The 13,160-nt window shown below is 37.2% G+C and overlaps 1 protein-coding gene across 3 annotated transcripts in view; it reads left to right on the plus strand.

Moving 5' to 3' along the window:
* Exoc6b (exocyst complex component 6B) overlaps nucleotides 1–13,160 on the plus strand; it is a 407,149-nt gene that overhangs the window by 193,998 nt on the left and 199,991 nt on the right. For all 3 annotated transcript variants that reach the window (XM_035448826.1, XM_035448827.1, XM_035448828.1), the window contains one exon: nucleotides 11,303–11,482. In XM_035448826.1, the coding sequence (XP_035304717.1) occupies nucleotides 11,303–11,482 (180 nt within the window). The remainder of the gene's footprint in view (nucleotides 1–11,302; nucleotides 11,483–13,160) is intronic.

Consider the following 13,160-nt stretch of genomic DNA (forward strand, 5'->3'; position numbering starts at 1 on the left):
CTGTCTATTTTTGTGCCAATACCAAGCTGTTTTCAGGACTATAGCTCTGTAATAGAGCTTGAAGTCAGGGATGGTGATGCCTCCCGAAGTTCCTTTATTGTATAGGGATGTTTTGGCTATCCTGGGTCTTTTGTTTCTCCAAATAAAGTTTAGAATTGTTCTTTCAAAGTCTGTGAAGAATTGTGTTGGGATTTTGATGGGGAATGCCTAGAATCTGTAGATTGCTTTTGGCAAGATTGCCATTTTTACTATGTTGATCCTACCTATCCAAGAGCATGGGAGATCTTTCCATTTTCTGGTATCTTCTTTAATTTCTTTCTTTAGAGACTCAAAATTCTTATGGTACAGGTCTTTCACATTTTTGGTTAGTGTTACCCCAAGGTACTTTATGTTGTTTGTAGCAATTGTAAAGGTGATGTTTCTCTGATTTCTTTCTCCGCCAATGTGTCATCAGTGTATAGTAGGGCTATGGATTTTTTTGAGTTAATCTTGTATCCTGCCACTTTGCTGAAGGTGTTTATCAGCTGTCAGAATTCCCTGGTAGAGTTTTTTGTGTCACTAATGTAGACTATCATATCGTCTGCAAATAATGAGAGTTTGACTTCTTCCTTTCTGATTTGTATTCCTTGATCTCCTTTTGTTGTCTTATTGCTCTAGCCAGGACTTCAAGGACAATATTGAAGAGGTATGGAGAGAGTGGACAGCCTTGTCTTGTCCCCGATTTTAGAGGAATTGGATCGAGTTTCTCTCCATTTAATTTGATGTTGGCTGTTGGCTTGCTATATATTGCTTTTATTATGTTGAGGTATATTCCTGTTATCCCTGATTTCTCCAAGACCTTAATCATGAAGGGGTGTTGGATTTTGTCAAAGGCTTTTTTGGCATCTAGTGAGATGATCATGTGTTTTTTTTTTTTTTCTCAGTCTGTTTATATGTTGAATTACATTGATGGATTTTTGTATGTTGAACCATCCTTGCATCCTTGGGATGAAACCTACTTGATCATGGTGGATGATTTCTCTGATATGATCTTGTATTCAATTTGCTAGGATTTTATTGAGAATTTTTGCATCAGTGTTCATGAGGGATATTGGTCTGTAGTTCTCTTTCTTAGTTGTTTCTTTGTGTGGCTTGGGTATCAAGGTTATTGTAGCCTCGTAAAAAGAGTTTGGCAATGTTCCTTCTGCTTCCATTTTGTGGAACAATTTGAGGAGTATTCAAATAGCACTTCTTTAAATTTCTGGTAGAATTCTGCAGTGAATCCATCTGGCCCCAAGCTTTTTTTGGTTGGGATACTTTTGATGACGGCTTCTATTTCCTTAGAGGTTATAGGTCTGTTTAAGTTGCTTATCTGTTCTTGATTCAATTTTGGTAAGTGGTAACTGTCCATAAAATTGTTCATTTCCTTTAAATTTTCCAATTTTGTGGAGTACAGGTTTTCAAAGTATGACCTGAAGATTCTCTGGATTTCTTCAGTGTCCGTTGTTATGTCCCCCTTTTCATTTCTGATTTTGTTAATTTGCATGATCTCTCTCTGCCTTTTGGTTAATTTGGATAACTGTTTGTCTATTTTGTTGATTTTCTCAAAGAACCAACTCTTTGTTATATTGATTCTTTGAATTGTTTTCTTTGTTTCGACTTTATTGATTTCTGCCCTGTATTATTATTATTATTATTATTATTATTATTATTATTATTATAAATTTTCAATGACTTCAAATTATGTTCTGAAATCTGTTTAAAGGATGCTTAGGTACTATGTTATCCTGTGTTTTAGAAAGGAAGTTTTTATTTGCTTTTAAGATAGGGTTTCACATCTAGCCCACATTATGCAATAACTCATTGTGTAGTCTAGGCTGGCCTCAAACTGTAGGTAATTCTCCCACATCAACCTTCTGAATTTTGGGAGCACATATGTGAGTCCCCACACCTAGCTTGCTCTAGTATTAGAATGCTGAAGAGCAGGTAGGTAGCTGTGGGAGCTGAGCAGCCAGTTAAATGCTAAGCTGAGCAATAGTGCAGAGACATTAAAGGTTGGACTACAGTGCTTTGATTGGAAACATTGATTGCTCAAAGCATGCTGAAAGCTTATTTTTACCAGGGCTATTTCAGACAAGCCAACCCAGAAGTCAATGTAAATATGGCAGCGAGGAAAGCTCCATATTGTGTGTTTTCCTAAGCTACTGTTTCCTGAAACCTTTCCCTTGCAGATGGAAACCTTTATACTGGAAAAGAGGCAGACACACTCAGAAGGTCTTCAGGGTGTTTTCTGACAGAGCTCCCTCTTATTTCTTCTGCCATGAGTGACATAATCCAGCTGACATGCTTGACTTTTCCCTGCTCATAAGTTTCTCCTGTCTGCTTTCAGAGACCAAAGCTATTTACTAATTCATTTTATCATTAGTACCGCTTATATACTTATTGTGTGACAATCTGGTATATTTTGTAGGAGAGAAAAAGTCTGTTGACTTAGAGCTTCTCTGAGGCACAGGTAACACAGACACTGTTGACTTCTATAAAGACCTGTAGAAAGTACTAGAATAAATGTATTAGATGCCTTCAATCTATTGTCTATCCAACAGGTTTTAATAAAGCATCTGGTGTGCTTCTGGTAGTCTTATAAGCCTGAAGAAAATAAGTATCTCTTTATTTTGTGGTACTTATATTCTAATGAACTGATAGCTAATAAGTAGATTTATTTAGCTAATGGCATGAACTGGGCATGGGGTGGAGGGGGGTGATGACCTGAAATCATATTCAAAGCCAAAATCATATAGATTTCTGTAGATATGCATTCCCACTAAAGGGAATAGTAAGGCAGTGTGTTCTGGCATATTCAGGGATGGTAAGGGGTCTATTTAGCAGTGTTATAGCAATCACTAGCAGAAATGTGAAGAGTTCTGTGGTGAGGGGCCATTTGATTTCTCGCCCTGTAGGACATAATAAATACTGTAGGTTTTTTTCAGATTGTAAATGTTTATTTGTTCATTTATTTCCCTTGCAGTTAAGCCTCATTCTTTATTTTTTAATTTTTTAATTTGAATTAGAAAGATTATTTTACATGTAAATCCCAGTTCCCTCTCCCTCCCCTCCTCCCCCACCCCATTCCCCAACTAACACCCTACTTATCCCATACTCTTTCTGCTCCCCAGGGAGGGTGAGGCCTTCCATAAGGGGTCTTTAGAGTCTGTCATAGCCTTTAGGACAGGGCCTAGGCTCACCCCCTTGTGTCTAGGCTCAGAGATTATCACTCCATGTGGGATGGGCTCCCAAAGTCCATTCCTATGCTAGGGATAAGTACTGATCCACTACAAGGGGCCCCATAGATTTCCAAGGTCTCCTTACAGACACCCACTTTCAGGGGCTCTGGATCAGTCCCATGCTGGTTTCCCAGCTATCAATCTGGGGACCAAGAGCTCTCCCTTGTTCAGGTCAGCTGTTTCTGTGGGTTTCATCAGCCTGGTCTTGACCCTTTTGCTCATCAGTCCTCCTCCTCTGCAACTGGATTCCAGTTCAAGGTTTAGCTGTGGGTGTCTGTTCTACTTCCACCAGCTGCTGGATGAAGCCTCTAGGATGGCATATAAGTTAGTCATCAATCTCCTTATCAGGAGAGGGCATTTAAGGTAGCCTCCCCTCTGTTGCTTAGATTGTTAGTTGGTGTTGTCTTTGTAGATCTCCAGACATTTCCCTAGTGCCTGATTTCTCTTTAAACCTAAAATGTCTCCCTCTATATTCCTTTCTTGTTTTCTTCTACTCTTCCCCCAAACATCCAGCTCCCTCATGCCCTCCTCACCCCTCCTCTTCTCCCCTCCTCATTTATCTAGTTCCCTCTCCCCTCCCCCATGCTCCCAATTTGCTTAGGAGATCTTGTCCCTTTCCCCTTCTCCAGGGGACCATGTATGTCTGTCTTAGGGTCCTCCTTGTTTACTACCTTCTCTGGCAGTGTGGATTATAGGCTGGTAATCCTTTACTCTATGTCCACATATGAGTGAGTACATACCATGTTTGTCTTTTTGTGACTGGGTTACCTTGCTCAGAATGGTTTCTTCTAGTTCAATCCCTGCAAATTTCAAGATTCCATTGTTTTTTGTTTTTTGGGTTTTTTTTTCTCCTCTGAGTAGTACTTCATTGTGTAAATGTACAACATTTTCTGTATCCATTCTTCAATTGAGGGACATCTAGGTTGCTTCCAGGTTTTTATTCTGAAGTTTGATGTGGAGTTTCTGCATTGAGACTGTAATGTGGGGATCTGACTTATCTTTGAATGTAATAATGGTTGTCATGTCATTGTAAATTAGTAAGCATGTAAGGTGGTAGTTCAGGTTGGATGCATTTGAAATAGTTCAGGTGAACAGTAATGCTCATGTGGAGTGGTACTTAAAAGTGGAGAGATGTTTTGAAGACAGAAATGGCAGATTTTTAGTAACTTTTCCTTAGTAAAAAACTTTTAGGTAATTAGAAGTTTTTTTTAAATAAATGCAAATTTTATTTAAAAGATAAAGGAAGCATCCATATAGAAATTATATATGTATATGTATACAGATACATCTCACCCCTCCGACCCCTCAGCAGTAGATTTTTGAACTGAGTAAACTCTCAAATGGTAGTAATATTTACTAAGAAGGGAAATGTCATTTTAAATATTTAATTAAAAAATATAATTATAATTATTTCCCCTTCATTTCCCTCCTTCCTGTCTTTCACATGTGTAGCCCCCCACCCCCAATTCATGGCCTTCTCTTCTTTAGTTATTGTTGTTGCATATATAAATGTTTATTTATATGTAGATAGATACTTAATTACATACATACATATCCTGCTGATTCTGTTCAGTGTTACCTATATATATATATGTGTCTAGGGCTGACCACTTGGTTTTCCACAACCAGTCAGGAGATTCATCCCAGGGAAGACTAATTCTCTCTCTTAGCAGTTACTAATTGCTTATAGGTCTTGAGCTAAGAGCCTGTGAGATTCCCCCATGTGCATTGCGAAGTCAGCTTGTGTTGGTATTGTTAAGGTCTTGTTTAGGCAGTCATTTTGTTGAGATTTCATGAGTGTACCTTCCCTGCCATAGCTAGAAGACATGTAACTCACAACAGACTTCCTGGTCTTCTGGTTCTTAGAATCTCTCTGACTCCTCTCCCTCGGTATTCCCTGAGCCTTAGCAATGGAGTTATGTTGTAGTTCAGTTAGTTAAGGCTGGGTAGTCTATGCTCTGTTCTCTGCCTTTTGACTAGTTGTGGCTTTCTATAATGGTCCTCCTGTTACAAAACAGAAGCTTCTCTGTTGAGGGGTAAGTAGGTATCTGTAGGTAGAAGGGTAAGTACTTAGAATGTAATTAGGAATTAATGTTGGTTTAGTAAGTGGTGGTAGTGTTAGACCCCCGAAAACTCAAGTATCCGGGGTCCCAGGCCACGTTCGCGGTCACCCCAGTCACCAGGCGGATTCGAGAGCTTGCTGCAAACTGCACGAGGCTTTATTGTAATTTAACGAGCTAACCCCATGTTAGCTCGGGTCTTTCACCCACCCACCATGGCGGACAGCTAGAAAAGACGGCTCCTAGGGTCTCCCAAGAGATCTTATAGGGCAGCGTAAGGGGAGTGTCTAGGGGGTACGCACAGGCTTACGCACAGGCTCACGATTGGTGTGCTTCCAGGCTTGGAGGGCTTGCCCTGTGATGATTGGTCAACTGGTTGTTATGGCCCATAGGCCCTCCCAGGATGGTTGCTATACTCTCTACGTCATTGCTGTGCGCTTGTCCGTAAAGCACACCCAGGGTCCTAAAGCATAGCGCCACCAGCTAACTTCTGATTGGCTCCTTGTCACGAGACAGGCATCTGACTTTCTAGTGACTAAGGTTCCTTGTCACGAGACAGGCATCTGACCTCTAAGTGACCAAGGCAGGTTTATGGCAAGCACGTGTTCGGCTGTTATGGCTGCCAAAAGGGAAGCTGGTTCCTTCAGTAGTAGGTTCTCAGCTAAGATTCATGACCTCACTAATCATGTGTGCTTGGCTATGTTTACAGTTCCAGGCATGATTTTGCCCCTGTGTAGTGGGCCTAAGTCCAGTTGGACCGTTGTTGGTTACAGCACTATTGCACCTATAGGGATTTCTTACCATGCTGATGATCATTGTTTTGGTTCATGGGTGTCATAGCTGTGTAGGATCATTGAGTGCTTTCCTCTCATAAAAGGAGGAAATATTACCTGCATATTACCTTCTGGTGCTATGAAAGCTCTAGTCCTCTGGATTAAGGAACATTTTTTATTCCCATAGAGAAGAGAAGAAGAGATTTGAGGAATGGTAAAATAAAATATAAACATGACTAGTACTAGAAAATTAATTAAAATTATATGTGGCTTTCAAAGAGCTAACAAATGAAATATAAGTATTTGGAGAGATGCTGTGCCAATATCTGTTCCTAGTAAATTCATATCTGTAAGTTTCAGGAAGCAGAAATAAGTAAGGATATCACTGAGCTAGTTGGCACCAGTCAGTCGGCTGAATAACTGACATTTATCGGGAGTGTTGTCCTGCATGAACAGAATACATGTTCTTCCTAAGCTCATACAGAGCATTGACCAGGACAGACAGGGTTCAAGACCCTCAAACAACAGTTAGCAAAAACCAACAAAATAGAAATTGTAACTAAACTCTCTGAAAATATAGAATCATACCAATTAGCAGTAACAGCTATATAATTGGCAAATGCATAAATATTTGAAAATTAGCCTATTGCAAGAAAAGGAGTTACAGAAAAAAACCCTAAGAGGAATTTTAAAATACTGTACTTGAAGTTAAAGCAAAGATGCAAGTCATCCAAACTTGGTTGAAGCAGGGCAAGTATGGTTTTCAAGGAGAGTTGGGGCATTAAGAATTTATTAGAAAAAGAACTTAAATCCAATGTAAGATAAAGAAATATAACAATAAAAATAGGATCAGAAGCAGATGAAAATAAAAACCAGTATTGGAAAGCAACAAAATCAAAAGTTGATTCTTTGCCAAAATGTGAAATAAAATAATTAAATTTTGAACCAGAGGTAAAAGTAGAAAAAATACAAATTGTTAATGATACTACTGATCTTACCCATTTTCATTAAGATAATAATAAAGGGAATTATGAAGAATTCTTTTGAAAATTTACATAAAGCATAGATTACTTTCTAAAGGAAAACTGTTTTAGCTAGTTTCTCATTACCACTAGAAAATACCTGGTATAGTCATCTTAAAAAAAAAAAAAGTAGAGTATCTTGTTGTACATATTTAGTTCCAGAAGTAAGACATGGAAACAAGAAAGATAGTTACCCTGAGCTACATGATGAGTTTGAAGCCAGACTGGATTTCATGAGACCTAAAATTAAAAAAAAAAAATTATAACAACAAACTGCAACAATCAAAACAGACAAAAGTTTATTTCATTTTATTTTGCATTATGTGTGTGTCTATCTGTCCATTCATCCGTCCAGGTATGTGCATGTGAGTGCAGGTACCCTCAGAGGCCAGAGAAGAGCATTTGACTCCCTGGAGCTGGAGTTACAGATCAGCCTGACATGGTGCTGGGAATTAACTCTGGTTCTCTTGAAAAGCAACAAGTGTTGCTAGCCACTGAATCATCCATCTCTCCAATGCCAAGAAAAGTTTATTTTGGCCTTTAGTTTTGGATGTTTTAGTCCTTAACTCATTGGCCCAAATTCTTTGGACTTGTGCGAGATGTATACACACACATACACACACACACACACACACACACACAAGAATTTATGAGGAAGAAGCTGCCTGCCCCATCAGGTGGCCAGAAAGAAAATAAAAATGATGCAGAAAGGAGCCAGGGTCCTCATACTCTCATCATGCATCCAGTGACCTAATTTCTTCCAAGTAGTTCCCACCTACTAAAGGTTCTACCTTTTCCCTGTAGTCCTACATTCACTGGTGAATTCTGTGAAAAGTTACGCATGGTATTATACCATTTTCTATACCCTGTCTCTAAAAAATTATAGCAGAGAATTCTATCAGTCTTATTTTATGAGGTCCACTTACCATAACATCAAACTCATATATAAGGAAGGAAAATTTCATAGGGGTCACAAACATGAACAAAGCTTCTTATAAACAACAAGTGCATTGTGGCAAGTTCTACTCATTTTGGGTCCACAAATGTGCATCAGCATTCAGACATCAGTCAATGTCAGTCATCATGTCAAACAGACTAAAGAAAGAAAAGCTGTATTTCAGTAGGTGAGAAAAATACTTATTTATGCGAAATTCTCAACAAACAAGAATCAAGTCTGGGGTGGGAACACTTCCTCTACCTTTTAAAAAAGTACCTGTAAAACCCACAGAGATAATTTCATATTTCAATTTAATGGTGAGAATCCAGATGTTTTCCTGCTAAGATCATGAACAAGGAAGTAGAGCTGCGCTCTTTTACAACTCCTCTGCAGCATCTAACGACACAAGACAAGGAAAGATGTGTGGAGAGGGAAGGAAGAAGTAAAACCCTTTGTTTCTAAATAACAGGAGTGACTATAGAAAATCCTAAGGGAATAACAGAATAATGAAAAACTGATTACATTAAGGTTTGGGATACACTTTGGCATAAAAGTCTTTTTTTTTTTCATATTAGTGGTGTCCAATTAGAGTTTGAAGTTTGAGGAAACAACAACCACAAATTCTATTTATATTAGTAACTGGAAGTAAAACAAATTACTTAATCTAACATACAATTCTTATATGATGGAAGTTACAAAACTCTGAAAGAAACCAAAGATCTATTTTTCATGTTTATGAGTGTAAGGACAATGTATCGGTCTTGGTTTTTCCTAACCAAGTGTCTGTTTACTGTATCCTCTTTCAACATTTCAGCATTTTTTTTGTGGATGTTTAAGTAAATTTGGAAAGGCAAAAACACATAGAATGGCTACAAATCTTAAAAAGTTCAGTTAGAGGACCGAGTGCTTGAGTCTATGCTTTACTATAAATGAAGGCAGAGAAATGAGATAGTATAACATTGGCAAGAAAACAGTCAAACAGATGAATAAAGTGGACTGCTTACCCTAAAACTTTGCATATGCATAGGTATTCAATTGATCTTTTAGAAAGTATAAAAGCAATGTAATAGAGTGGAGTGGAATTTCTTTTCAACAAAATACTCTGGACATCTGTGAAAACAGCAAAAACTACAAGAATCCCAGCTGCATACCTTACATCTATCTAACATAAACTGAAAATGTAAACTCAAAATAAATTCACAATACTACAACCCTTTGTGGATAGCTTAAGAAGAAAGGTAGGTGACCCTGGATTTGGCAGTACTTTTTTTTTTTCCTTCAAAAGGTAAATTTTAGCCATTAGGGAAAGCAGTGTCTTAAAAAATTAAAAGTAGAAATTCTGTATGATTTAGTAATTGTGTTATATGTTCTTACATATCTGGTCACCATAGCCAAGATAGGGAGTCAATCTACAATCAATCAATGAATATATAGAAAGGGCAATGTGGTGTAGAAACACAGTTGAATACTGTATATTGCCTTATGAAAAAAAGGCAGTTTTGGTCATTTGTAGCATCTTGGATAATCCCAGAAGATATCATGTTAAGTAAAATAAGCATAGAGAAACAAATATTGCATGATCTTACTTCCATGTTGAATCTAAAAATGTTGAACTCAAGTAGAGAAAAGCATGGCCATTTTGGTCAAAGCACACACATTTTGAAGCAGTTCAAGAGTCGTTCTTCAGTAGATGGCTATAGTTAATAAGTATACTGTATCTTTAAAAATTCTGGTAGGATCTGTTTTAAAATGTTTCATCACAAAAATAACAAATATTTAAGGTAAAGCATGCTATTCTGAGCTTTATTTGTGTATGTTAATTAGTTCGTTATGTTACTGCGTTTGTTATGCCATTTACAATATTTACACATTCAAAATACCTTGTTGAACATGATAAATACCTATGATTTTGTTGGTTAATAAATTTGAAACATTCTTTATTAAATAAATACTATCTTTGGCTGTACTATAAAATCAAAATCATGCAAAATTTAAGTAAGAGAAAATATAGAAAAGGATAAGAAATTAAAGAAAGATTTAACTATTGGAAATTACAGAACTCTGTTTCTGACTGTGAAAGGAAGATTCTAGTTATACATTCTAGATTTCTGCCTTGGACTGAAAAGAACAGGTGAAGAGTATGGAAAATTCCAAGTCCAGATCTCAGTCTTACACTTTCAACATTTCTGGGGGTCAGAGGTGTCCATGAAGCAATCAGATAGATTGACCATGAGGTAGAATATATTTAGGATAGATATGTGTTGAAGACAGACCTGGAAACCATAGAAATTAACCAAATCATCTAGAGAAAATTGAGAAGATTTGAGACTAGAGTGAGTACAAGCCATGGGTGAGCCATACAGTGAACATCATGGGAGGTAGACTGATAGGTGGAGTGTTTTTAACAGAAATTAAGCAACCTCATACTGAAAGATGAATATCAGATGTGGTAGCAAGTTGTTCATGGCATTTTTCGTATTATAATCCTGGTTGTTCTGTCCATAATCCATATTCATTTATCCTGATAATACCTTTCCTAGAAAAATAAGTTCAACAATAGTTATTAGAGCCTTTAATAAGATAGTGTGTAACGTGACTCTCTATATAGTGTAACATAAACTTATTATATGATCTAGATACTCTTTGCTGCTGTTTCAGCATATTTTTAGGATTGTGCTGTATAGTACAGATCTTATGGAACATGTATACCAGCCCTTGAAAGAGCCTTATGATGAAGAAAGGACAGAGCGCTGACAGTAACCAATGAGAATAGGTGAAGTTATAACATATGCATATTTATAAGCACCTGAAGGAACCAGAGCTTGTAGGCAACTTGGGACTGTAGAAAGGAACTTTTTTTGGAGTCATACAAAGAGTCAAAAATGGAATCAATTTCTGAGGGTAAATTTACTTTTTGACAGAAATGAGAAAATAAAAGGAAATAGATTGTAGGCGGGTGTATGTGAGTACATTTTCCTCATTTAGAGAAGAAAAAGAATAGCTTCTCTGGTAGATCATTTAACCCTCACCTCAGCAAGAGGGAGGGAGACAATGAGTACATGTAAAAACTGGTTAGAAAAAGGTCCTTTAGGCTTTGTGGAAGAGAAGTGTTCCTGAAAGCTCATGTTTTTTAACACTCCAGCTGTGTTCCTAAGTTGGTGTAGACATGTGGTGGCTACATCACATACAAGTTTGCCTTTTTCACCGTAGACATCTGAAAGTGTTTTTACATTTAAATATTATTTCACAGGATGCTAGACATGCAGCTGAAGAAGAGATATATACAAACTTAAACCAGAAGATTGACCAGTTTCTACAGCTGGCTGACTACGACTGGATGACAGGAGACTTAGACAACAAAGCTAGTGATTACCTAGTCGACCTCATTGCCTTCCTTCGGAGCACATTTGCTGTATTCACACACCTTCCTGTAAGTGATAGTTGCTTCTGTTTTGCCCCACATAATAGGAAAAGGGTGTCTTAAACTAGCTTTGCCTTTCTCATTTAAGTTGCCAGGGGCCTCTTTAATGTGTAAGAGCTCCTAGTAGGTACATAAATCCATAAAGTGATTTTCAGGCCTCCCATGCAATTTATTTTCAAAGACTGTTACATTTTGACTATACTGCCGGGTCTTCCAAGTAAGTTCAAAGTCATTAGTATAGGACATGGCAAATACCTTGTAAAGAGTATCAAAGAGACTTGCTAGTTAACATTTAAGGTCTATTTCTTTTCATTTTAGGACATCCTTTGATTTTTTTATGATTTGAAATTCTTTGTTGAACCTCTTATCTTTTTATCTGTTTTGTAGTTGTCCTCTGTTTATATTAGTCACAATCATTTAAAGTTATGTCTATTAACTTATTTATACACATATTGATGGGTTTGATTTTTAGTGATATGTTCATGATTCTTTCTAGTATTTTTTTGTTTGTTGTTTCACATTGTATTTAAACTGCATAGATTCTGCTTTCTAATAATGTTCATTCTTTCCCTTATTGATTACATATGTGGGGTGATCTGTTGTACTTGGGCTGATGTCACAGCTTGGGTTGCAGTTGTTATTCACCTTTAGTCGTTGTTGCTAGTTAAAGTGCTATAAGAGCAATGATAAGTGCAGGCCTGTCATAGTCTTCAACACCAAAGATAACTACAAAAATTTCTGCATTTTGGGCTTCTGCCTTCTTCAGGCAGATACTGAGAAAGAGCATTACCAGTAACTGACACACAGTTAAAAATAGTTTTAAAAAACCAAACAACAACAAACCCAAAAAGATGATTTATAAATTGGTATATATATATATAACATTCCCTTGCCTTTTAGCTTTTCCTGTAGTCTGAGTGCTTGTGTACACCTAGAATTTATATGTTGGTGCTGATTACCCCTGTGATAGCAAGAAGTAAGCCCCTGGAGGTGATGGCCTTGGGCTAGGGCCTTCATGAGGAATTCTAGAGAGATTTCTGTTTCTTATATAATAACAGAATGTCTCAGGAATATACCTATTATGGATTTACAAACAGGTCCTCAGCTGACATGGAATCTGTTGTCACCTGGATCTGACACTTTCAAGGTCCAGTACTGGGAAAAATTTAAATTCTGTTGTTGATGAGTTACCTGCCAATGATATTTTTATTGTTTATAAACTACCTGGTCAGCCGAGTTTTGTTACTGCAACACAAATGTATTTTAAAACAACCTACCTTAGATTCTTACACATTTGTCCTAAGTTGTGTCCCTGTGTCTGAACCACTGTGAGATTTTGGAAAAATCTCACTTTGCCTTTCAAAGGTTTTGGCAAACCTTATTTTCCTGAGTTGTTAAGCTTTAGAATTCAACAAATGTCATAATGGAAAATTTGGTTCTCAGAGCTCTAATTTTAGCACTCTAACCCTTTGAAAGAAAAAAAATTGTTTTAAATCTGTAGTAACTATTCTCTTCCTTGGACCCTGGGACCTAATTCTGGTTCTCTGTTTATTGCCTACACTGGAATTTGGCCAGCACCACCAAGGACAGCTGCTGATCCTCAGATCACATTAAAAAGTGTGTCTTTTCTGTATTTTTATTCTTTTTAGTCCTCCTTGTTCATAGTATTTTGATGTCTTTTTTTTTC

The sequence above is a fragment of the Cricetulus griseus genome, chromosome 8, assembly GCF_003668045.3.
Source record: "Cricetulus griseus strain 17A/GY chromosome 8, alternate assembly CriGri-PICRH-1.0, whole genome shotgun sequence".
Classification (NCBI taxonomy): Eukaryota; Metazoa; Chordata; class Mammalia; order Rodentia; family Cricetidae; genus Cricetulus; species Cricetulus griseus.